This window comes from Salmo salar, chromosome 23, assembly GCF_965601325.2.
Source record: "Salmo salar chromosome 23, fSalSal1, whole genome shotgun sequence".
NCBI lineage: Eukaryota > Metazoa > Chordata > Actinopteri > Salmoniformes > Salmonidae > Salmo > Salmo salar.
This window is the reverse complement of record NC_138313.1, coordinates 3,675,447-3,703,232: the sequence shown is the minus strand read 5'-3', so window position 1 is coordinate 3,703,232 and position 27,786 is coordinate 3,675,447. Positions and strand designations below refer to the sequence as shown.

At 43.2% G+C, this 27,786-nt stretch overlaps 1 protein-coding gene across 3 annotated transcripts in view; it reads right to left on the bottom strand.

Annotated features, from left to right (window-relative positions):
• LOC106583948 (voltage-gated potassium channel KCNC1) overlaps positions 1–22,153 on the bottom strand; it is a 126,985-nt gene extending 104,832 nt beyond the window's left edge. For 2 of the 3 annotated variants that reach the window (XM_014168651.3, XM_045705883.2), the window contains exon 1: positions 21,497–22,153. In XM_014168651.3, coding sequence (XP_014024126.1) covers positions 21,497–22,114 — 618 coding nt within the window. In that variant the 5' untranslated portion in view covers positions 22,115–22,153. The remainder of the gene's footprint in view (positions 1–21,496) is intronic. The other variant, XM_014168655.3, reaches the window with a different exon arrangement.
• Positions 22,154–27,786: the final 5,633 nt, after the last annotated feature.

The window sequence follows — 27,786 nt, the reverse complement described above, 5'->3', positions numbered from 1 at the left end:
ATCACTGAAACATAACTATGTAATTTAAATAATATTAATAATACGCAATGAAAGCAATTGTGCTGATTATAGACACTTAATAGCTCGTTTTTAAGTTTCAAAAGATTGCGACCCCCCCCCCCCCACCCTTTGCCTCACAATGGTTTGATCCACTGCCAGTTCCTTAGCTTGCGAGGTAACGTAGAGGTCGTATCTACTGTCTGAAAGGCACTCAATGCACGTAACTGACGTGAGGTTAATCCAGTCAATCGCACACACACACTAGCTGAATATGCAGAGCTAGCGTGCAAATATTAACTATTAAGCTAGCTAGTACCTATTCCATTTATGTGGCGTCGTCAAAGATGGAATCTTTGCTATCATCAATTTATTCCAAGATCAGCATGCATGTAAGTTAGTGCTTCAAAGTCCCTGTGATAAGGTTAGCGATAAACTGAACAGAACTACACTCTCTTCTACCATTGTTTTAAATATATTTAATGGTCTCGTTCCAAAAGCTAAATTGTTGCAAGGGAACTTTTATTTATATATTTTATTTCATCTTTATTTAACCCGGGTAGCAAAGATTATAGCAAACACCACTGAATTGGTGCTCGCTAGCTTTGCAAATTCAGCTATTGTTAGAAGCCAGCCAATATGAAACAAACGATTAAAATTACAAAAGGTTGCAGCTAATGTTGTGTAAATGGTGAACTCATACAGCTGTCAACTCTTGTCACTGCAATCCGTTTCACATTTGCTAGCTACCTTTTAGATCGAAGTCCATATAGAAAGATAGAAGATAAGATGATAGAAGCCCATCTCCTACTGTAAATAACCTACATACTGTGTGTGTGTAGCCAACCAGGTAGAAAAATGGCAGAAAAATGGCAGAAAAAAGACGGACATCAGAGTATTTTTCAGTACACCAAAACGCAAAGTAAGAACCCTAGTAGCCTAATATCTCAAAGACTAGTTGATAAAATGTTCATAAGAAAAAAATGTAATTCTAATGGAAATGTTTCACAATGATGTCATTAGGCAGAGCAGGCAACAGATGGCACACAGACAGCAGAGTTGGGGACAGATATGCAGGGACAGACTGGCAGAGACAGGGAGTCTCAGGTAAGTTTGTTGAGTCTTTGTTTGGCAACATTATGAAAGGTTCTCAATTTTTTTGACTTGTAAAATAGGAACATAATTGGAAAATGCCATGGATACCCCCACTCTCAACTTAAACTGGTGACTGAACTAAGATTTGTTAAAGGCAATGGTATTGCTGTTGTGATTAGTTGTTTAGTTTTGGGTACCGGTAGTTAGGAGTACGGCAAACACCTTATTTCTTTGGTTCCTCAATATACATTTACCATATTAAACGTAGGCTATGTGTTACAGCACTACTTTTGGTGTCCCCCTCAGGAATTGCTCTTGAGAAAATGTAATGTAATTGTCCCCTCCAAAGTTGATATCAGATTTTCGCCCCTGCTACCGCTTCATGTTTCAGCACCACAATGCAAGTTAGTAAAGTCTCGCTTATTGTGAGATCAATATCTCTGATAAATATGCTAAACAAAAATGTAAACGCAACATGTAAAGTGTTTGTCCGATGTTTCGTGAGCTGAAATAAAAGATCCCAGAAATGTTCCATACTGTATGCACAAAAAGCTTATTTTGCTCAGATTTTGTGCACAAATTTGTTTACATCCCTGTTAGTGAGCATTTCTCCTTTGCCAAGATAATCAAGCCACCTGACCGGTGTGGCATATCAAGAAGCTGATTAAACAGCATGATCATTACACAGGTGTGCCTTGTGCTGGGGACAATAAAAGGCCACTCTAAAATCTGCAGATTTGTCAAACAACACAATGTAACAGATGTCTCAAGTGTTGAGGAAAGGGAACTAGTCAGTTGTACAACAGAATGCATTCAACTGAAATGTGTCTTCCGCATTTAACCCAACCCCTCTGAATCAGAGAGGTGCGGGGGGCAGCCATAATCGACATCCACATCTTCGGCACCCAGGGAACAGTGGATTAACTGCCTTGCTCAGAGGCAGAATGACAGACTTTTACCTTGTCAGCTCGGGGATCTGATCCAGCATCCTTTTGGTTTCTAGCCCAACGCTCTAACCACTAGGCTAAGGGTGCTTGTAATTGGCATTCTGACTGAAGGAATGTCCACCAGAGCTCTTGCCAGAGAATTTAATGATAATTTCTCTACCATAAGCCGCCTCCAACGTCGTTTTAAAGAATTTGGCAGTAAGTCCAACCGGCCTCACAAACGCAGACCACGTACGTGTATGTCGTCGTGTGGGCGAGCGGTTTGCTGATGTGAACGTTGTGAACGGAGTGCTCCATGCGGGCGGTGGGGTTATGGGATTGCAGGCATAAGCTACGGACAGTGAACACAATTGCAATATATCGATGGTAATTTGAATTGCACAGAGATACCGTGATGAGATCCTGAGGCCCATTGTCGTGCCATTCATCCACCGCCATCACCTCATGTTTCAGCATGATAATACACAGCCCCATGTCACAAGGATCTGTACACAATTCCTGAAAGCTGAAAATGTCCCAGTTCTTCCATGGCCTGCATACTCACCAAACATGTCAGCCATTGAGCATGTTTGGGATGCTCTGGATTGACGTGTACGATAGTGTGTTCCAGTTCCCGTCAATATCCAGCAACTTCGCACAGCCATTGAAGAGGAGTGGGACAACATTCCACAGGCCACAATCAACAGTCTGATCAACTCTATGCAAAGGAGATGCTGCATGAGGCAAATGGCGGTCACACCAGATACTGACTGGTTTTCTGATCCACACCCTTATTTTTTTTTTTTGTATCTGTGACTAACAGATGCATAACTATATTCCCAGTCATGTGAAATCCATAGATTAGGGCCTAATACATTTATTTAAATTGACTGATTTCCTTATATGAACTGTAACTCGGTAAAATCTTTGAAATTGTTGCTTGGTGCATTTATATTTGTGTTCAGTATAGTTCCATCATGGGCTAGAAACATTGTTTATATTAAAATCAATTATAGTAGTAGCAACCTATCAAAGTTGACTTCCGGTCCTCCTTGTCATCTTCTCGCTTTCCCGCTCAAACTGAATAGAATAGGCTAGTCCGCACGCATGATATAGAATTTTTGGGGAATATAAATAGATAAAGATTTCGGAAGAAGCCTTTGACTCTCCTCCTGAACTGCCATCTTAGAGCTACACAGCACAGTCATTGGTTAGGCAGCATTAAAAAAAATATATCAGAAAGAACATGGCAGCCGAGTTTAATTTACACCATCCCAGCAGCGCAAAAGAAGGAAGTGCATTTTCTTAGACATATAACTTTGCTCTGTGCTTCTATAGCCTGGCCTATAGCCTATGGAGCATTTGATTGAGACCACACTAAATAGCCGATAGGTGCACTTGTACTTGCGCGCCCAGCAGAGAATCAGAGATGAGGGGCGGCATCAGGCACACATCGATAATAGCCTAGAAAGCAACTAATTCTAGAACACTGAGAAATATTGACATTTCATCAATTACAAATTACATGACCCTCCTCTGGATTAGATACTACCAATACTAAACCCACCCCATGACTTATATTGAAAAAGCATGACCTTCTCCCATTTTCCTCCTGGTCCCCATTCTGTAAATTTCGAACCATCCCTAATGACAAGAAAACCCTCTTTCCACTCTCTCTCTTCTAGCTCTCTCTTTTATCCCCCTCTCTCTTTTCTACCTCTCTCTCTCTTCTCTCCCCCCTCTCTTCTCTCCCCATTCTCCTTCTCCCTCCCCTGTCTCTGATCCATATACTGTATTTTGCCCATGCCCATTGAGACATATAGATGTTGAGACAGTCCCACGCATCCAGGCCATTTATATAACCAGCTCATTCAACAGTAATGACACTACTGCTCAGTCCTCACTAACCAGAGACTAAAGTGTACCCTACATAGGGAGGTAACATCCCCATGCCCTTAGGAGTGTGCATTGATGCTACCAAAGAGTGGAATAAACTCTCACATATCCCATTGGGTCTGAGTGTCCCTGTGTCCTAAACGGACTTCATTCCTGAAGAGAAGTCAGTGGAGACATCTTAGCACCCGAGTGGACATTACTTCCTATCTTCCCTAAGGAGGGAACATTAAGAGCCCTTAGAAGTGGACACACGTTTACCCTGGGAGAGAGAGTCTGAATGACAGATAGAGAGATGAAGATAGACAGACAGAAAGAAAGAGACAATAAGAAGAAAAGGCAGGAGGACGACAAGGAAGCAAAGAAGAAGAAGAAAGACGAGCTGACAAATGAAGAGAGAGAGAGAGAAGGACAGAATGAGAAGGACAGGAAGAGGAGGGAGATGCTCCCATGTGGGACTGGGAACAGAAAAAGCCAAGCAGCCTTGGGAATATTCATGGAAATTAGGACATCTTAAAGATGGAGGTTTGGAAGGATGGAAACACCATAGGAATTATATTTAAGGGAAAGTGGAACAGTAAAGTAATGTTAGCTTCAGTAGGTAGAGCACTAAGTCTTGAAGAACAGTGAAGTATAGAGGGTAATGTTAGCTTCAGGTAATTAGAGCAATAACCCCTAAGTCTTGGAGAGTGCTTATGGTGTACATTGTATTCTGGTTCATTAGACTGTGGAAAGTACAGTAAGTGCAATAGGAAGCCATAAACATGCAGAATTACACACACAGATACACACACACACACACAAACGTTAGAACACACACACATTAGAACACACACATCAACTGGTCCTTACTCTCGCACACACACATGCAGACGGACACAGACACCCACACACACACACTCCCTCTCTCTCTGGCCAGGACACACACACACACACACACTGTCCATTGAGGTGAAACCAGAAAAAGAGAAGGCATTGCATTTTTTCTGCTTAGTATTCACTCCTGATCACTGCAGTGCACTATGCATGTTTGTCCTTGCAAATGTTCCTCTCGTGTCCTCCTCTCCCTCCCTCCTTCTTTCCCTCTGTCAGTCTCTCTTCTCTCTCTGTGCCCTCATATCACTCACTATTTTAAAATGTTCTCCCTCATTGTACCTCTCTCTCTCTCTCCTTCTCTCTCCTTCTCTTTCGCTTTCTCTCCATCTCGCTCCCTCTCTCCCTTCCCTTGTTTATCTCCAACACTTTATCAACCACTCCACACACATACTTTCTGCAGTAAAGTACCCACACTGCATGGGGAAAAAGCATTCTTGTCCTAGAGAATAAACACACACAGGCACACACACACAGGCTCTGGGCACTGAGTCATTGCGTCTGTATTTGTACAGGAACAGTCAGCAGAGAGCGGAGCAGACACTATTCCATAAAGACACACTGGAATCTTCTCCACACATGGGCCAACTGTGTCCAAACCGTCAGAGACAGGGCCACCCGTAGATTGACTGGGTTGGCTGGTAAATGTACCCACGCTTCACAGACTTTGTGTGAGAGAGAGAGAGATTTTATTAAAATGCAGAACTTTTCTATCTATCTCTTTCCATCCCTCTTTGCAAATCTCTCTCTCTTCATTCTCTCTTATTTCTCTCTCTCTACTTCTTTCTGTCCTGTCTTGCATTCCTGTCTGTCCAATCGCCTTTATTCTGCACATGTAGGTTTTTTCCCCAGCAGTCCGTGGCCTGAGGTGCTTTGATACTGCTAAGCCCAGGATCGTCTCTCCATCACTGCTCTCTCCTTCTTTTCTCTCTCAAATCATCCCTCTTTCATTCTCAGGCAGCGTCGGCCCCTCATCTCCTCCTCCTCCTCTTCCTTCTTGCTCCGCCGCATCTCTCTCTCTCTTCCTCCTTCCCGCCAGCCTCTCTCTACTCTCATTCCCCTCTCTCTCTCTCTCTCTCTCTCTCTCCCCTATTCGGAGCTCTGCAGCATTACCGTCATCATTTCAAGAGTCCCCCTCCTCTCACAGACCTGTTCTCTGCAGTGCGCACGCGCACCCACACATTCTCACACACACACATATACATGCACACATACCGATACACTCGGTCTTTGCCTGTAAAGTTCCACGAGGGATTTCAACATCGTGAACACACTGAGAGGGTTTATAATGTGTGTGTGAGATTGAAGGAGAGGTTTATAATGTGTGTGTGTGTGTGTGTGTTATGTTTTAAAGACAGGATGTCTCTCTCCATCTTTCCTTTACTTTCTCTCTCTCTCCCTTTCCATCTCTCTCTCGTGCTCTCACTCTCCATCTCTCCCCCTCTCTTTTCTCCCTTTCCTTCTCTCGCTTTCTCCATCTCTCCTTTTCTCCCTCTCTTAATCTCTCTCAGTCTCTTTCCCACCCTCAGATCCGTTTATCCAGCCCTGTTCAAAAATGAAACCTTGTGGAAGAGAGAAACAGGAGCGGGTCAAGGGAAATTCTGTATGCAATAAACCATTGCTTGGTGTGTGTGTGTGTGTGTGTGTGTGTGTGTGTGTGTGTGTGTGTGTGTGTGTGTGTGTGTGTGTGTGTGTGTGTGTGTGTGTGTGTGTGTGTGTGTGATGTATTACTTGTCAATTCATTGCCCCTTAGGCAATGTTCGATTCGACTTGGTGGGCCTCACACCTAAATGGCTTGGCTATAATAACTATTCTCTACTCCTGTGTCATTTCTCCACTGGTAATCCAAATGCCATTCACTTATCTCCACTGATCCATAAATACTAATCAAGAATGCAAGGCCTGGCCTTTTCAGCAGCACCTCACATGGTATACTTCCAGGAAATTACAGCTGCATTACAATGGTCATGATTTGTGTTTATAGTACAGAACAGATTTCGCAACAGTTTCCTCAAACTCAAGGTGCTTTACATTGTATAGGGAAACTGGGGTAATACTTTCCACCATTTTGTGGTAAATGGGAGGCAGTTGTGTTTGATATGTCCTATTGACGTTCAATTATATGTTCTAAAGATTTATTTTGTTTCTAATGTGGGCCTAAACATTATTTTGCTGAGCCTATCAATACACATATACAATTCAAGTGTCAAATCAATACAATGAAAGTATTCTCGCCACATCATTGCTTTACCGCGGAAACCTGGTTAGCAGTTTTGATTGAACTGGGCCCTGTAGGGCTATGTGAAGAGGCTAATACAGGGCTGTATGTAAGGAGAACTTGACATCTGCCTGACAAATCCCACAAATCTCCAAAAGCTTCCAGTTCTCTCTCTCTCTCCGGAGGACGGGAATCATCCCACCATCCTATAACCAGAAGAAGAGGGGAAGACGAGAGGGGAGGATGGGAGGAAAAGAATGGAAGAGGGGGGAAATGGGGAACTGAGTGGTAGAGGGGAAGACTGGATTGGAAGAGGGGAGAGAAAGAGAGGGGTGGATGGGAAGTGGAGGAGGGGAGGGGAGAGAAAGAGAGAAGTGGAAGAGGAGAAGGGAAAGAGGGTGTTTAGGTGTTGTTGTGTTATTGCCCCCAGTCCTGTGCCAAATTAGCCATTTTTACACAAGGGGAAAGAGTGTTCCCTCAGGGCCAAGAGGAAAGGCACCCTCCCAACCCCTTCCCCCAGAGGATGTAGAATGAACACAGGCCCTTATTGCTACATCTCCTTTCGATAATAATAATAATACGTTGAATTTATAATGTGCTTTTCATTTCAAAACAATCTCTATAATGGTTCCTATGAATCGAATTAAAGGCAGTTATAAAGGAACAAAAACAAAAAAATTGCACACACTACAAACTCCCAAACTACCTTTTATATGACAAATGTTTCGGTCCAAGGTTTTTTTTTAATCAGGTCAAACATTACAACATATCCATATCATCTCACATTGCAGTGTACTGGATCAAGTTAATTCAGAGGTTTCTTGAGTGTCTCGCTGGCAAGATATAACCCTAGTACTATACCTTAGATAGCCTGTATGACTGGCTTGACCCTTGGACTGAAATCTGTTCGTAACAACTTCTTGTGTCTATCTTTTGCGTTTTACATTATACCTCAACTGATCCCAGGCCTCTTTTAATATTTTTTGCTCTAACTGGTGCTGGTTAGCAGTGAGATAAATAGATCTGATCAGAAATCAGCTGTTAGAGGCATAAAGTGACCAGAGCCAACCCACTGGGCACACACTGGTTGAATCAACATTGTTTCTACATAGTTTGTCAACGTATTGTGACATCGAATCAACATGGAAAATACATTGGATTTGAAAAACGTTATCAACAAGTACTGTTTTCATCTCGTTTCAACCAGTGTTGTAAACATTGAAATTGGGGTAAAGCTTCAACTTAAATACATTGACTTGTATTTAATTGATGGTGTCCTTTGGGCAAATCAGATGTTAATGTAGCCTACATAAACCCAACCTCACTCCGAATGTTACTTTCACACACAGCTTGTGTTAAGAAAAGTTAGAGGAGTTACTTTCAACTAGTCAACATTATTTACGTAGTCTACGCAAATGAGTACGGAAGATGATCAGTGTCTAAACGTGTTGACGTGATAGCTCAGCTGAATCAAACACAGCTTGAATCCAAAGCTAAGTAGTGTAGATAGAGGTAGGCATCTGGATGGTAGACTTGTTCTGACTGATGTGCATTACCTCTCATGCACCAGTAGGAGTCATTGTTCAGCCAGGAATCGTTGGACTGTGACCTCACATTATGTTTCAATATACCTCTTTATTTCGGTTGATGGCAGGACGTTGAAACAATGACGCTGATTCAAACAAACCGTTTTACTATCAACATTGAAACAAGGTCAGATAAAATATGTCTTATCAAATATCAAATTCAATACTTCAACCAGCCAATATATATTGAATGTATGTCTATGTGGAATTTTCAATGCAATTTCATCGTGTACATAGTTGTAATGACTATGTTGAAATTAGATTGATGTAACAACCTGTTAGTCAGGTTAAGTCAATCTATTTAAGTTGGTGTTTTACCCTAATTTCAATGTTTACAACACCGGTTGAAATGAGATGAAAACAGTACTGGTTGATTACTTTTTTCATATCCAAGTAATTCCACGGCACAATACGTTGACAAATTACGTTGAAACAACGTTGATTCATCCAGTGTGTGCCCAGTGGGAAGATCCATCTGCACTGCAGCACCCCGTGGCACACTGCTCTCCTCTGTCTGTCCCCTATCAGCCTAATGGAGAGGTGGTGCTTTGCCAAACTAAACTCACGTGACACAAGTCACCTTGCCTGGGACTTGAAGATTTGTGTTCGCTCCCAGAGGCAAACGCCAAGTCTTTAGCACAGTAGGCTAGCACGGCTATCATGACATTGACTCCAGGGCACACACAGGGCATGGTTCGAATACTTTCAGACTGCATCCTTCCTTTCAGCTGTTCCTCAAGGTTATTACTGATATGTATGATTGGATGACAGAAGGATGCATGTTTAAAGTATAAGAATGGGGCCAGTCGCTGACTAACTGAAGGAAGGATGGAATTATGCATGTTTAAAGTATTTGAATGGGGACAGTCCCTTATGAACTAAAAGGACACTGAAGAACAGCATGTGGTGGTACATAAGGGGTACATAAGGGGTGATACAAAATTAGATGATGCAGGGATTGACAGAGAGAGAAAGTGTGTGTGTGTGTGTGTGTGTGTGTGTGTGTGTGTGTGTGTGTGTGTGTGTGTGTGTGTGTGTGTGTGTGTGTGTGTGTGTGTGTGTGTGTGTGTGTGTGTGTGTGTGTGTCAGAGAGGCTATAGAAGGTGGTCCCTGCTGCTACTCAATTCAGGAAGAGAAAAATCAAGAAAAATTGTGGTGCAGGCCATAGCATACTATTGACTGTTCTCTATACAACATAATATTGTTATGGGAAACACAGGGCCTAATCCCTATATGATTCATACCTCTAAACATAAACCTACATACAGTCCATGGTCTGCATTCTGCCTGTAAATAAATTACATCGATTTAATTTATTAGATCGTTCAAAAACAGTCTACATATAAAGTCACCTGTAGGTAGATTACCTCTCACACATGTTACAAAAAACGGTTAAATTAAATTAACACAAATAACGAAGCTTTTTATTTCTATTTTTGACTTCATTCAAAAGCCCCCTTGACTGGGCCCCATGTGCGAGCACCGGCGCTGAAAGCGTTCAGTTCCCCCGACGTTTGTCGCATCTCTCCCAGCAGAGGGGCCCTGCTGCCGCCGCAGTGGATGCAATTCACACGAAACACTCCGAGCTGGTACAATCGACGACTACAAGAGCGAAAACGATGTGGCTCGGGTATACGCTGCAAACCAGCCAGCGCTGTGTAAGGGAAGCAAAGTAACCGGCTGCTTAGGGCGTCACGCACATCCGTAAAAGAAAAGAGAAAGGGGAGAGAACCACGGGCGGTTTTGATGCACACGGTGGTCGGTTGCTTCTGAAAAGCACTCGGCTGCATGGGAATGTGCAACGGAGGTGCAGTAACGTCCAGGGAAAACCACCGGGGGGGAGGTGTGCGTGTCAGTATGGGGAAGAGGAGTGTGCGTGTCAGTATGGTGAAGAGGAGGAGAGATGCAGCCCATCTCCCCTTTTTCTTTCTATATTTAGAGGTAGAAGGGAAGAGAGGAAGGAAGGGGGACGGTAGAGGGGTAGAATCGCAAATAGGATCCAGCTAAACAGAAACCTTAGCAGAAAAACGGCAAGGTGGTGTAAAATGAGTGGAGTGCAACATTTGTATACACAGGGAAATTTGAGACAGTGTTTTCACGCAATGTCAACGATACTCCAAATAAGCTACTCTGTCACATGCGTTTCCCATTACATTTACTAAAGAACAACACAGAAATTCCAATCCGCAGCAGCAGCATTTACATCGGCCACAGACAGACCAATACGACCTGGAAATGAAAGGTTTCCCAGTGGTCAATCCCTCCACAGAGGACCCACTACAAATACCGGTTGGTGATAAATAAAACTGCCGACGGTGAAAGACGAGATCCCTGCCGGCTCGAGCATGCGCGCGAGTAACTCTGAGTGCGCACGACACACTTTTGAAGTATACAGTACAAGTTAATCTAGTTCGAGTTCACACACTCGACATGCGCCGGTTTATTTTCGGAACCCGTGTCCCCTATTCCCAGATTGTTTACAAACACCTGAGGAGAGAAAGAGACAGCCGATAACTTACACACCGAAACAAGGGCGACTTAGCCTCATTTAAAAAGTGGAACACACAACATCAAAGTCATCAAAAACGTTTTTGCTCTTTATCTCTACGGCCACGTCACAAATGAGTTGATTCCTAGGTGAATAGTATTTTTAATGTGCCGTGCAGTAGGCCAGCCTATTTTTACGCTATGGATAGAAAGAAAATAAAGATTTCGTAAGCTATGCAGTTTCCGTTGGTGTGCACATTAACATTGGGAAAATTGATGCCCCTAAACTTATGATAGGCTATACTGTTTATTTTAGGCCTATAGTTTGTTGGGGTCCTCGAGGACTGGAGTTGGATAACACAAAGTGACCCATATGGTTCGAGAATAAACTTTGTTGACTTGTTCCCTTGACGCTCAGTGATGTATCTTACGGAGCCAATGAGACCTGAGAGAGTTGAGTCAGTCAGAGAAGTTCGAACACTTTAGAGACCAGCAGCATGAGCTGAATGATATAACTCAGTGACATAACGCGTCCTCGACAATCAACACATTGAGTAGGCCTAGGCTATAAGTAACACCAACTTGCCTGGTCGCATTGTTGTAACATAATAGTTTGCTGCAAAGTAAGATTGCAAGAGCAGCCATTATACAGTCAGACACTTTAGTTCACATAGAAAAGGCGAGTAAAGTAGAAAGGCGAAAGTAGAAAGGCGAGTAAAGTAGTAAAAGGAGAGGCCTAGGCGCTGTCCAGTGCTGAAATAGGCCTACAGACTGCTGCTGTCCAGTGCTGAAATACAGAATGTATGGGTGGAGCTGCCCGGTTCTAGAGCAGGGATGGGAAAGCCAGGACGCAGGGGTCGGAGTTGTGCTAAAACTTTCCCCCATCCCTAGCAAACACAGCTGATTAACGTAATTGCATTCCAAACTGCAAATCATGATTTCTTGATTATTGGAGTCAGGTGTGATAGCTGGGGCTGGGGCAAAAGTGTGACACCAAGCAGGCCCCAGAGGATTGGAGTTGCCCATCCCTGTTCTAGGGGACTGCATTTCAGCTGACAGCTCCGCCTAGGCATGCATCCATTGTTTCTCGCCTCTACTACTGTACCTACTCACCTTTCTACCTGCTCATTTAGACTCAAATGACGGACTCTACTCATATCGTTTGACCAAAATAGCTATAGCATTCCATATAGCCTACATAATATACACAACGGGATAAATCATGGGCAATATGTCAGTTAAAAAAGCGAACACTAATAACCTATAAGCACCATAGGCCTAGAAATGTGGCCACTCTTACATCTGGGGGGAGACTGTAGGCATACTACTAAGGGCTTTGTGTGAAGAATTGGGACTAGAACGAGTTTTATTTAGTAATTAGCCTATTACCTTCATTTACATGAAGTCCATTAAACACTTGCTCATCTATAGCAAATGGGAGAATGAATAGGCTAACTGTTCACCTGCAGGATGTTGTTGGTGGTGTGTGTACAGGTGCCTATAGGAAATATGGTGCCGGGGTCAAATAACTACATGCCGGTAGGTCTATACGCAGATCAGCTGTATATTTGGTCTAGTCCTAAAGAGAGTAATTTGCTATTTTTTTTTGTGATGCCATTTATTCTTCCTCACAAGCGCAGGTCTATCTGGGAGGGGAACACAGCTATGAACGACCGACCGTGTCATCAGCCAAGACGCTTAAGGAGGCGCGTGACATGGACAGAGCTGGATCACACAACGGTTACACAGATATTTTCATGACATGTCATCAAATATCACGCGCTCCCTCTGATATCTAGAGAAACCTCTGTAGCAGCACATTCTCAAAAGCACAATGTGTGTGTGTGTGTGTGTGTGTGTGTGTGTGTGTGTGTGTGTGTGTGTGTGTGTGTGTGTGTGTGTGTGTGTGTGTGTGTGTGTGTGTGTGTGTGTGTGTGTGTGTGTGTGTGTGTCGTAATTGTAACACGAGTTAAACTGGACCAGGGTCATTCGTGAAGTTTGCAAGGTGGACGAGGGTTCATTTCTCTCTAGAGGTGTGATATTGAGCGCCCGTCAGTCTGAGCGCACACGCACGCACACGCACACACACACACACACACACACCACACACACACACACACATTGTGCTTTTGAGAATGTGCTGCTACAGAGGTTTCTCTAGATATCACAACTATTCAGATACCTATGGTAGTATAATCATTCACACACACACACACACATGCGCACGCGCCGACACAATATTAATTAAGTTAACATGCTGAGTAAGGACGTGCATAGGCCTGCACTGTATGAGAGTGATAGAGGGGAGCAGGGAGGGATCATACACACACACACGCACACACACACACACACACACACACACACACACACACACACACACACACACACACACACACACACACACACACACACACACACACACACACACACACACACACACACGGCAGAATAATTCAAACTGACCAAACAGCGCAAGCGTAGTACTTGAAGGTGGTCAGAAATTACAAAAACATAACCTTTACGGGCATGATGTGAAAAAGAAGACTAGTCAGCCATTCTAGAGCTTGACAAGCAGTGCCACTAACAGCGGGCACTCGGCTTTCGCCTACCCGCATTACCGCCCTCCCCTCTCCTAGTGTCTGTGTGTGTGGGGGGGGCTTCGTTTTACAAAAACAGCTACGTGAATGGTGCAGACGGAGACATATGGATTAATCAATAAGCTGATACGCATATCCAAGCTTGCAAGGCTAAGCAAAACAAAAAAATACGCGAAAGGGGGGAAAGTGTCCACGTCCAATAGTTTTAGTGCTTTTATTCTCGATTGAAGTCTTAAAAGGGCTAGCACAAACAGCCCCCGATCTCTCCACCTCCCCCTCTCCTCTTCTCCCTTTCCCGTTCTCTCTCATTTTAGACAGCTGCTTCGTGTGTTGCGCTGCAGCAGAAATCGGCGCGCAGTCAGCTACTATCAGCACCGCAGTGCTACGCTATAGCACAACGACAGCGATAGTACGAGAGAGGGCGAGAGAGGGGGGAGGAGGGGCTCGGGGGTCTAGAAGGTGATAATAAGCAATCCAGCGCACACCCCTGCATCCGTGATAATAAAACAAGTCGTGTGTTGTATATGATAAAGAGTTGAGGGATACACTGTCGGCGCCGCAGAGTGATGACGACATTCTACCACTTTACGAAGAATAAGCCACCACCAACCGAGATGCTGTAGTCAGTTATGTAGCCTAATCAATGCTATGTTATAGTCCTTTTGTCCTCTCCGTTCTACACCATTTACCATTATTTCATTCATTTTTCAGAACGTATAATAATATATTACAGACGATTTTATCCAAAACATTTTACGCATGGGTAGCGCCGGGATTTGAAACACCAATCCAAGAGTTGCAAGCGTCATGCTCAAACCAACTCAGCCATACAGGACCACAGCATGTATTATGTTGCAAACAGGTCAGGGGCCTCATTTATCAACCAATTTGCATGTGCAACAAATTATTTGGATTTATCAAACATACAGTGCATTCGGAAAGTATTCAGACCCCTTGACTTTTTCCACATTTTGTTACGTTACAGCCTTATTCTAAAATGTATTACATCGTTTTTTTCCCCTCATCAATCTACACACAATATCCCATAATGACAAAGAAAAAATAGGTTTTTAGAATAATAAAAAAACATATCACATTTACATAAGTATTCAGACCCTTTACTCAGTGCTTTGTTGAAGCACCTCATGTCCAATCAATTGAATTTACCACTGGTGGACTCCAATCAAGTTGTAGAAAGATCTCAAGGATGATCAATGGAAACAGGATGCACCTGAGATCAATTTCGAGTCTCATAGCAAAGTCTGAATACTTATGTAAATAAGTTATTTCTGTTTTTTATATTTTATACATTTGCTAAGATTTTTAAAACCCTGTTTTCGCTTTGTCATTATGGTGTATTGTGTGTAGATTACTGAGGATTTTTTTTATTTAATTCATTTCAGAATAAGGCTGTAACGTACTGTAACAAAATGTGGAAAAAGTTAAGGGGTCTGAATACTATCCGAAGGCACTGTATACGCATGTTTTCATGAGCAAATATGAGCCATACTATTTTTGTGTGCTCATGAATGAGCGCTACAACCAGTGGCGGTTCTAGACCATTTCAACTGGGGGGGCCAAGCTGGGGCCAGTTGTACTGTTAGAGGGGCCAGTTACATTAATAACGGATGTAAAAAAAAAAAGAACGATAGCAAAAATGTCTTATGTAAAGTTAGTTATGATTTCATACTCCACATTTAAGGGGCCCACAATGGGGTCCAAAATTGTTGTCACAGAGGCACTGCCCCCCCCCCCCCCCCCCCCCCCCCGAACCGCTAGTGGCTACAACCCCGCCTGGAAACTTTTTATGGTAACAAAAACTCCCTCATTTTCTGTGGGATTAGGAGATGTTGGAACTGGGCCATGATAGTTTCTAAAGCGCAATGGCAAATTTGATCAAATTTATGTAGAGGTGTGGGCAGAATGTTACATTTTTTTGCAGTGACTTTTTCAAACATAAAATGCATGCTGACTATTGCAAGTGCCAAACACTGGCTGCGCATTGTGCAAGATTGATTGTCTATTGAAGAATTGAAAAGTAAATGCTGCCTACAGCCCACACAAAATAGGAATTGTTGTTCAATATTTTGTTGAGCAATACATGTTATAGGCTCTGAGATTAAACAGGTTATTATGTCGGGCTCCTATCGCACAATACTACTGTAGCCTACTAATACTGTCATAGGCTCCAGGTCTATTTACTAATATTGATGGATAAATAGTAGATTCATATTTGTTGTGTAGTGGGAATAAACCAGTCATGTCAGAAAGAGAGAGACATGCAATGCAATATGATTATGAATTAGGAATATATAATACAAGTCAAATAAATATATTAGGTGACTTGCCGCTATGCAAGCTTATCAACAGCAAATGCATCTGTTTTATCATTAGGCCTAGGTTTGAATGCTTTTATGAGCCTATCATTATTATAATTCCCCTGCATCAAACACCTCCATTTCCCCCAAAATAATGTTTTTTGCTTGCAATACAGTTGATCCACCACTAGGTGTGCATACGCATGGTCTGAGATTTGCGTGGAGGTACAGTATGCACACTTTCCCATCAAGTTAAAAAATGATAAAAACCAACCTTTGCAGGAAAACTGACGGAAGCAAGGTTTAGGGTAGTTTTTGTGCACAAGCACTTTTGATAAATGAGGCCCCTGTTATCTTACTATACTCCAAACCTTTAGGAACCTGGCAGGCAAGGTCACTTGTGCTAACTTATAGGCAAACCATGCCATTCAGCTAGATTTCACTCCACTTGAAACCAAGGATTCACCATGCTTTCATTCTTCAGTAATTCATTCCTGGCTCTGTTAACATCTCTGTTACAAAGGAAGCCTGCAAGAGACAGCAACACAAGCATCTACAACATCCAGTCTCTTCATACAGGCCAAACCAGGGACCAGGCATGCAGGCGCAGCCCGGTCAATACGCTGTCTTGATGTGCACAGTTGACAGAAAATACTATTTTAACACACAATAATCTGGGTCATGGCACAGCTTTGTCTCCATAAATGGATATGGATAATAGAGACATTTAAGCATGAAAAGGGGAAGCAAGAGAGAGAAGGAGAGAACAGGTTTATTGTGGTAGCGACCCTGCTATAGTTACATTTAGTACAGCCACTACCGGGTGGATTAATCATATTGGCACAGGTGAGGGTGTGCTTCCGCTTCCCTCCAAAGTGTGTGGTGGTGTAAAGTCACGTCCCACTTGGGTTAACCCTCTTTATTCTCTTCACAATGTCTTGCAATATGAAGTTCAAAATGGGACCATCCCAAACAACACAAACTCATCTGTGATTGGTTTACTTCTGTTGTGTTATAAACAGCGGTGGAAAAAGTACTATATTGTCATACTTGAGTAAAAGTAAAGATACCTTAATAGAAAATGTCTCAAGTAAATGTAAAAGTCATCCAGTAAAATACTACTTGAGTAAAAGTCTAAAAGTATCTGGTTTTAAATGTACTTAAGTGGTGGAAAAAGTACTTGATTGTCATACTTGAGTAAAAGTAAAAAGTACAAGTGAGGACAGCCAGGGGCACACTCCAACCCTCAGACATCATTTACAAACACAGTATTTGTGTTTAGTTAGTCCACCAGATCAGAGGCAGTAGGGATGACAATGCATTATATTGATAGGTGCGTGAATTTGACCATATTGTTGATCTGCCTGAGCATTCGAAATGTAACAAGTACTTTTGGATGTCAGGGGAAATGTATGGGGGTAAAAAAATAAAAATCTTTAGGAATGTAATGGAGTAAAAGTTAAAGTTGTCACAAATATAAATAGTAAAGTACAGATACTTCAAAGTATTTTTTGCTTAGTTACTTTACACCACTGGTTATAAAGCAAAACAACTTACCATTGTTTTACACTATGTTACTAATAAACCCTGCAGTACAAAGAAAAAGTCCATTCAGAAGCATCAGCCCACAGTTGGCCGATTGCATTGTAGCCTACAGGAAAGCAGGAAAGCTCAATCATGGGGTGGTTATTTCAGCTTACCAGGAATCTTCTCCATGCACATCACACTGTAAACTCCCTCATCTGTGAAAGTAGTAGTACTAGCCCCAATACTGTACATACTTCTATGAGTAGCCCCCAATAGTTTTTTAGATGATAGAGCAGAGGGGCACTGATCAGCAATAGGTCTATCCGGTGTTTACACTCTCCTGTCTGCCATGACAAAAAACAAACTAATTTTAAGTGGTTATAAAAGTAATTTGACATTAGGCCTACTTACACCGATTACATGTATTAATTTCATTCAAGCATTTGAAAATTCAACTGAAATAAATTAACTTTATAGTCTGAGGGGATAAACGACAAATGTGGAAAATTCAACGCCAAAACCAGGAGGGTTATCTTGGCAACACTATCTGCTGAGTAAGCCTGGCAAGAGCCCTAGCTGTAATTTCTCTCTGGGGTATGGTGACATTAGCCCTAGACACTGATCTAAGGTTAGATTTCCATTCCCTCCTCCTATTGGGTAAGGTTAGGATTGGAGGAGAGTAAACTGATCCTAGATCTGCTTCTGAGGGCAACTTCTATATCTGGACTGCCACACTGTCTTCGTCCCAAATGGCACCCCTTTTCCCTATAGTGCACTACTTTTGACCAGGACCAATAGGACTCTGGTCAAAAGAAGTACACTCTTATTGGGAATAGGGTGCCTTTTAGGTCGTAGACTCTGAATCTAAGCCCGTTGCGCCCTCTAACACAAACCCCTGGGAAACAAAAGCCTGCAGTATTGTGTTCCCATGGAGACAGCATCCTTGGAGGTCAGGTAGAGGGCCACCACGCCAGGAAGAGAACATCAGGTGAGTTAATCTCATAGAGTTAGACTTAGTAGAACAGATACACAACTTTAAAAACCCACCGCATTGCATAGATAGAATGTCCATTCTACCAAGGACTTGCGTTTAGAAGGACAATGAGCTATAGCCACCCGCAGGACGACTTTTGATATAAATTACGCCTGTTGTGTGATGGTGAATATTCTAGTGTCACTCCATGTACGAAGATCTCAGGCTTAAACTGAAGCAATCAGCCCTATACAGACCATTGATGATTATGCCATTGATGATTATGCCAGAATTCCTTAGTTGCATTCTATTGACACCTTACTTTAAACCTTAAATAGGTCTGTGTGTTCTCTATAGAAGGCATTGGTTCTACTAATTAGATTTATACGTCAAGCCGATACCTGTAATAGCCTATTGTAGCCTGGGCCAGAATACAGCACAGCATATATCCTGTTGCCAGGGAACCACATGTGTTCAGTGTCACCCGCGTGAAGGTGTTAATTTGTGTTTGGGTGCAGGTGTCCACAAGTAAGCCGTTGTAACAGGTAAGGTTACAGGCCTGGCCTGGCCTGCATATCCTCAACAGTCAACACATTTTAGTCAACAGTTCCTGAATACTCATACAGATGTGTCTTTGTTCATTTGTCACAGGTGCAGGTCTGTTGATGTCCCTGTTTCCACACACAGATAGCCTATCACCTCGAAGGAAAACAGCGAAGACAGTGAAAACAGTGAACACTGAAGATAAAGGGCTATATGGTTTGTCATGTTGAAGGGATGAATGTTTATGAAAGGGGAATAACCAACTGCTGGGGCGTAATACCTACAGGGTCACATGTGACATAGGGCTACTGTATGTCACCCTCATAGCTGGCATGCCAACTGCACTGACTAGGCCTACACTGTAAAGGGCTTACCGTGAATTTGTCAGCAGCTTCCAAGCAGCTCAGTGGCAAGTAAAAGTCTGTATTTCACATTACAGTACACAGTATCAAAGCAAGTACTGTGTAATTACACACAGTAAAATACCGTAAAATTAATAAATTCATGAATAAACGAAATTAGTTTAGGGGTTTGTATTTCACAGTATTTTACTGTATTTACAAGGGATTGGTTCAAGTAGTTTGGCTGCTAGGTAAAGTGTTTACAAACATTACAGCATATTAATGAATATTTTGTGTTTTATATCACTTGCACTTCTAGAGTCCTTAACAAAGGCTTCCAAACTGTCAGCGACCACAGGGCAAAACAGACCAAAAGGACATGGCAAAATGCTGAACCATTAAGGTTTAAGACTTGATGCCATTCCCCTTACATGTTAAGTTGATGGGGCACTATAACTACACATATAGCCTCAACAAATATTGTAATTACACTACCATTTGAAATACAGTAATTTTTTCCATCTCACAACAATTTTCCACAATGACCATAACTTACAGTATGCTGCAGTAAAACATTTCAAAAGTATTTTACTGTTGATAATACACAAAATTACTGTATCATTTACAGTTTTCCATTAGTGTATGTCGCCACTAGCAAAGTGAGATAGGCAAATGTAGACAATTGGTCAATCAACATATAGAGGCAAGCAAAACCCTAAACTAACTAAGCCTAAAATAACCCTTCACTTGCATAAATTGAGACTGCGGAGACGAGATGGAGACGTTGATTGGCGGGAAGGACAGGTGCAATGGTGACAGGTAGGTTGGTGACAGATAAATTGGTCATACAGCAGGTCAAAGGATTAGGTCTAGATTAGAATGAAAAGTGGTGAGTTAATGAAGTAATTTCTGTGGAGGGCAAAAACATGACAAAGGTTCCATTCATTAACGATTTAAAAAAAATGGTTTTGACCTTATTTGAGTTAGGTAAGTGGGCACTCGACTAGTTTACAATACTAGCTGCTTAAAATGCGCCAAAATCACGACCAGGGTGTGCAAAACGCGGGTAGCCTATAGACTGGAGAGGGACGCAGCACGAGAAGGCTTGTTAAAACGAAAAAGTTATTGATGTGAAGAGATACATGGAGAGGAGGTAAAGAGAGGGGTGAAAGTGGGATGGAGAGTGAAAGGCATGGAGATTTAGAGAGATGCGCAACGGGGGAGTGGACAGTGTGGAAGACGAGAGAGTGAGCGAGGAGAGATAATGCTCTAATCGAGATTGAGTGATGCGCTCGATGACAACTAGAGGTCCACAAAGAACGACAATTTAATCAAGCGTAGGAACGTGTGTGTTTGTGTGTGTGTGTGTGTGTGTGGGGGGGGGGGGGGGGGGGGGGGGGGTATGCGGTACGCTCGAGACGCAGTGGTAACGGGGAGATAGTGCGTAAAAATGGAGGAGAGAGGGACGAGGAGAGAAGCGTATAGGAATAGAGGTCCGACCAAGTGACTGCGTGAGAGGGAACGAGGTACATGGGAGAGGGTCTCCCCACACAACTTTAACAGTGTACTGTGGTGCTAAATGAAATGATTTGTGAAAATAGAGAAAATAACACACCATAGGCCACAACAGTCAATTTCCAACTGGCAACAACTACTAGGCACACCAGCACTGGTCTGAGTTGGTTGCTTGTTGGAAATTCCTAACGATGTTTATGACATTCACTGTTTTTTTTTTTCTTCCAACTAATTTTCCTTGACTATCAAAGCGAACATCACCATCATTCTGACAAGAACACAATGAACACCATTCCAACACACCCTCCCTCATCATAGTAATAACTTTGGACAAAGCAGCCAACTTTCATAGACTGCAGTCTGTACATATGACGTCCATTATAAAAGACGTCAAAGTTATTCAATATATAGCCTAAATAAGCAGTAGGCTATGTGGGATCTCCCTCTTCTAAATCCAGTTTAACATTCCAGTGCACCTGCAATAGACTTTTGTGGGAGGGCAAAACATTTAAGAGGAAATGTCATAACGAGAGAGAGAGCGCGCGCGCCGCAATACAAGCGTCGCAACAGAATGTAGCCTATGTATCGTGCTCGAGGGAGGACTCACCTTGGCATTCTTGGAAGAATACGGATCCTCAAAAAGATTCCAGAAATAGGGTTGCCACACACTCCACCAGCTCCTCTTGCGTCCGTCTTCGTGCAGGCACAGCCTCTTGAGCTCTCCGTCCGCAGTCAGCTCCAGGTCGTCTTCCGGCTCCTCTGGCTCCGGCTGCTCGAAGCTGTCCAGCGCCTCTTCGGCATCCCTGTGTTGACGGTAGTTCATCCAGCAGCACGCCTCCACGTCCGTCTCGTCTATGCCCCAGAAGGCGAGCTCCTCCTCGAACAGTGGGCCGCACACATCGTTGGGACAGTGAAGCTTGCCTGTGCGGTAGTAGTTGAGGATGAACGTGAATGTGCCGGGGTGGCGGTCGAAAAAGAACTCGTCGATTTTGGGGTCATAGTCGAAGTTGCTAAACGCGTCCGGATCGGTAAGCCAAGATAAGCGGGTACCGGGCAACGTCTTGAGGGTGCTGCGGTAAGTCTCGTGTCGCACCCCTCCGCAGTTTATTACGATTTTCTCGCTGTCTGACGGACAAGTCATGTCTGCACTGTAACATGCTTTGTTGGGCGACTTGTTCCCACCCTTGCGTCCTTTGAAAGAGGAGACACAAACCGAACTGAGCATAGGGGAAAGGAGGAGGGAGAGGAAAAGAGATAGAACACAAGGGGGAGGGGGGAAGGAGGAGTCTGTGGAGAGGGAAAGAGAGAGGGGTAGAATATTTAGTGGAATAGGATGGAGTATGGAATTGATTTTTTAACATGAGGGTCAAATCTACAGGTGAGGGTCAAATCTTTGAAATATAAATAGACCATTGCTTAACATGTGTGCACCATACATACAGTACCAGTCAAAAGTTTGGACACTCCTACTCATTCAAGGGTTTCTTTATTTTTTACTATTTTCTACATTGTAGAATAATAGTGAATACATCAAAACTGTTAAATAACATATATGAAATCATGTAGTAACCAAAAAAGTTAAACCAATCAAAATATATTTTATATTTGAGATTCTTCAAAGTAGCCACCATTTGCATTGATGACAGCTTTGCACACTCTGGACATTATCTCAACCATCTTAACCTGGAATGCTTTTCCAACAGTCTTGAGTTCCCACATATGCTGAGCACTTGTTGGCTGCTTTTCCTTCACTCTGCGGTCCAAGTCATCCCAAACCATCTCAAATGGGTTGAGGTCAGGTGATTGTGGAGGCCAGGACATTTGATGCAGCACTCCACTCTCCTTCTTGGTCAAATAGCCATTACACAGCCTGGAGGTGTATTGGGTCATTGTCCTGTTGAAAAACGAATTCTACTCCCACTAAGCACAAACCAGATGGAATGGTGAATCGCTGCAGAATGCTGTGGTAGACATGCTGGTTAAGTGTGCCTTGAATTCTAAATAAATCACAGACAGTGTCAACAGCAAAGCACCCCCACACCATTACACCTCCTCCTCCATGCTTCAAGGTGGGAACCACACACAGAGATCATCCGTTCACCTACTCTGTGTCTCACAAAGACACGGCGTTTGGATCCAAAAATCTTACATTTGGACTCATCAGACCAAAGGACAGATTTCCACCGGTCTAATGTCCATTGCTCATGTTTCTTGGCCCAAGCAAGTTTCTTCGTATTATTGGTGTCCTTTAGTAGTGGTTTCTTTGCAGCAATTCGAACATTTGATGTTGAGATCTGTCTGTTCCTTGAACTCTGTGAAGCATTTATTTGGGCTGCAATTTCTGAGGCTGGTAACTCTAATGAACTTATCCTCTGCAGCAGAGGTAACTCTGGGTCTTCCTTTCCTGTGGTGGTCCTCATGACAGCCAGTTTCATAATAGGACTTGATGGTTTTTGCAACTGCATTTGAAGAAACTTTCAAAGTTCTTGAAATTTCTTGAAACTAGTTCAGACAGGACAAACCGCTTGGTAAGGGAGAGGAATGGTAAAAAAAACTAATCTCAATTAAAGGGAAAGGATTGACTGACCTTCATGTCTTAAAATAATGATGGCTGTCGTTTCTCTTCACTTATTTGAGCTGTTCTTGCCATAATATGGACTTGGTCTTTTACCAAATAGGGCTATCTTCTGTATACCACCCCTACCTTGTCACAACACAACAGTTGGCTCAAACGCATTAAGAAGGAATGAAATTCCACAAATGAACTTTTAACAAGGAACACCTGTTAATTGAAATGCATTCCAGGTGACTACCTCATGAAGCTGGTTGATAGAATGCCAAGAGTGTGCAAATCTGTCATCAAGGCAAAGGGTGGCTACTTTGAACAATCTCAAATATAAAACATATTTTGATTTGTTTAACACTTGGTTACTACACGATTCCATGTGTTATTTCATAGTTGTGATGTCTTCACTATTATTCTACAATGTAGAAAATACTAAAAATAAAGAAAAACCCTTGAATGAATAGTTGTGTCCAAACTTTTGACTGGTACTGTATATACAGCTAAACCTACAGGCTAGTTAGAGAAACAATTCACCCAATAGTGACTGGAACTACAGCTAAATAATATGCCAATTCACCAGTTCTATAGGCTAGTTAACAACAGCATATGAACCTGGGACAGATGAGGGGAGGTTAGGAGGTGAGGCAGGGAGGTGTTTCCTTTTCAATAGAGGTCCAGGTTACTATAGTGACAGCAGGTGAACATACACTGATGAGATGGAGCATGACATAAGGGGCACTGCATGAGAAACCTTGTGTTATCATTAGTGCTTGGCCCGTAGTGGACAAGGTGAGGAATGGTGAAGAAACACATGTGCACACACACACATACACACGTACACACAGACACACCGGTAGGGTAATATTGAATTGTGGAGAGGTAATGTTTTAATGTGATATTACATAACGAATGGGTCTCTCTCTTCTCTCTATCCCCCCCTCTCTCTCTCTCCCTTGCATGGCCCCACTCTTCCCGTCCTCCTGTCTTTCATTTCACTAAAACACTTTTTTCAATTAGAGAGGAGTGAGATGAATATGACTGTGTTTCACGCCCCCTCACTCCCTCACTCTGTCTCTCCGTCTCTCTCTATCCCTCCTTCTCTCGCCCTCTCCAAGTTTCAGGCTTATCCAATGGGAGAGAGGGGAGAGTAGAGTGGACGAGTGGCGGGAGGAGAGAGTGTGAGGAGGGGGGAGAGGAGAGCTAGAGGCAGAACGATTATTTGCTGAGCTGCACAAAATGGGGAGAAAAGACTGCAGACGATTAATGCACCCTGTTCTCTCTACCTCTCTCGCGCTCTCCTCTCTCTCGCGCTCTCACTCTTCCCCTCTCTCTCCCCCTCTCTCCCCCATCTCTCTTCCTCTTCACTCTCCTCTCCTCTCCCTCCCTCCCTCCCTCCCCTCTCTCTCTCTGTTTCTTCTCTACCTCTCTCGTTCTCAGTGCAAAGCTAATGTGCCATGTAGTCGATTGAGTACATTCTGATTATACTGTATTAACCCTTACTGCGGTGACGCAATGTCATTGATTACACTGGATTAATTTAGCATGTGGCTTCATTCCTCCTTTGGTGCAGCCGTTGGAGTGTGTGTGTGTGTGTGTGTGTCGCTATACAGCACCTTCACATACAAGCACAGGGTCTCTTTACTGCAAAGTCTTAATATAGTTGATACACTGCTGTTATAGTATGTAAGCAGAGCCCTATTCATATCGTCGGTGTGTTTGCAGAGTCAGTATGTGTGTGTATATTGTAGTAGACTTTGCAGTGCCCTTGTACAACGAGGGGTGCATCTCAATAGTCTCCCTTCCTTCCTTCGTCTGCACTGATCTGTAACGAGAGGATGAAGGGAAGCACACTAGTAAAGCCTACAGGGGGACTGGATTTCACTATTCCTGCACTTACAGATCAGAGGGGATGAAGGAACGAAGATGAAGAACGGAGACGCGCGAAGGAGATGAGAAAAGGAGACGAGCGAAGGAGACGACGAGAGAAAACGAGAGAAGGAAGCAAATTACTTTGAGTTGCAGAAATTCGTCTAGGCATTATCCCACTATATGTGCCCTTTATTGAAAACTGATATACTACAGAGAGTATGGAGTGATATTAGTCTGGATGGAGTGAGGGATTCAGAGGAGGGAGTTAATACCACACGTGGAGGGTTAACACACAACTACGTGGATCTGTATCCGCACACACACACACACTCACTCACGCACGCACACACGCACACACAGTCGTAGAGCTGCACTGCGAGCGGGGACCGGGTCCATGCTGGAAAAGTGAATGATCTTTTGCTGCAGTGAAAACAAGAATGAGGCTCCCTCTCTCTCTCTCTCTCTCTCTCTCTCTCTCTCTCTCACTATATCCCTCTCTCCAATCTCTCTCCACTCTCTCTCTTTCTGAATGGCCCTGTCAATCTACCGTAGTCACATTTTGTCCTTTACCTACTCAAAGTAATCCATCCACTTCAGCTCTGCTCTCTTCTCTCCTACTCTTCTTCCCCTCTCCCTCTTTCTCTCCTCCTTCCTTCCCTCCCCTGGCTCACTCGTGTTCCGCATAAAATAATCTGATTTCGCCGGGCGAATCAGAACCTGTCCTCTTAACCGTCCTCTGCTTTCCTTCCTTCCCTCGCTTTCTCTTTTTACCGTTCCTTTATGTTCCTGCCCTTCCCATGCTCTCTCTCTCTCTCTCTCTCTCTCTCTCTCTCTTCTCTCTCTCTCTCTCTCTCTCTCTCTCTCTCTCTCTCTCTCTCTCTCTCTCTCTCTCTCTCTCTCTCTCTCTCTCTCTCTCTCTCTCTCTCTCTCTCTCTCTCTCTCTCTCTCTCTCTCTCTCTCTCTCTCTCTCTCTCTCTCTCTCTCTCTCCCTCTCTCTCATCTCTCCCTCCCTCTCCTATCGTTTCATTTCTATTTCCACTATCTCAGTAAAGGTACTGCACTCAACAAATGTACTACCTCCCTCCATCCCTCCTCTCTTTCACATAGCCCTATCTCTCCTTTCCTCCTCTCCCCTCTGTATGCCCTTCTCCTCTATCCCTGCCTCTCTCTCTCTCTCTCTCTCTCTCTCTCTCTCTCCTCTCTCTCTCTCTCTCTTCTCTCTCTGTTCTTTTGGCTATTCACTTCCGCAGGACCATTACTTTGCTGCTGGTGCTATTTGAAACCCCCCTCCTCTCCTCTCTCCATCTCTGAGTTGAAAGCACCCCCTCCCCGAAAGGAAGGAGGGAACCACAGTCAGAGAGAGAGAGAGTCAGACAGAGGGAGAAAGAGGGGAGCGGGGCTACAAACCTCCAATTAATCAATTAAAATTGTATAGGACAGAAAGGTTTTGTATTGGGGAAGGGGTTTTCATATCTGCCATAATAAAATAAAAAATAGGAATTTGAAGGAAACATGATATGGAGAGATTGATTTAAAAAAACGATGGCATTTCATTTGCTGTATAAAACACGTCACCAATGGTCAGCACACAGAATCTCTGAATAAATAACTGCATCGTAGGATTATTGGAGTGGGAGAAGAGGATTGAAATGTGACCTGAATTGTCCTATAGCCCTGCACGGGAATGCTGTAGCTGCTGTGGTTGTCTGTTTCATCACAATGGACAGCGGGCATACCAGGCGTCAGTGAAAACACGTGACACCTTCGGCTATTTCCGGACAGGGCCGAAGAAAAAAAGTAGCGCGAGTAAAGGAATCCCGAGGGCGAGATTTGCATTGATTTCTGTTTCTGCTGGGACTTTACTGAAATGACGGAGTACATTCCAGATAATATACCATGCCCTTAATGTGTCTGTTGTTGAAATGTCTCCAAAAACCATTAGGCTATTAATACAAACACATTTAAATACGAAAAAGGTCAAACCTAATAGCTAATTACTACATCAGAAAGCGTTTATCAATGTAAACACTAATGTTATGGATCATGGGTCTCAGACAAGTGGATCGCGAGCTACCAGTTGTTTGCAGCCCACCTATGAGTAGCTCACCAAACAATTCTGAAAGTACATGGAATTTTCACGTTACACTGCAAGAGCTCAGCTACTATTTAATCAACGCAACATTGACATTATCCCACTCTGGTTAGCCACTATTAGCTTAAAAATCCAAACCTAACACAATATCTGACTATTAATTTCCAGCAATATTGCCCATCTGTCTGTGTGGTGCGCACGTTGGTCTATCACTCCGTGTGTAGACAGTTGATGTGATAACCATCTTGTGGGTTGACAGACATACTTTCCCCATAACCTTCTCAATGAAATATTAACACCAAAGTATGCTTACCTGGCAGAAGTATATCATGAGTAAGTATATCATTTGTATCAATTATTATTTGCAAAC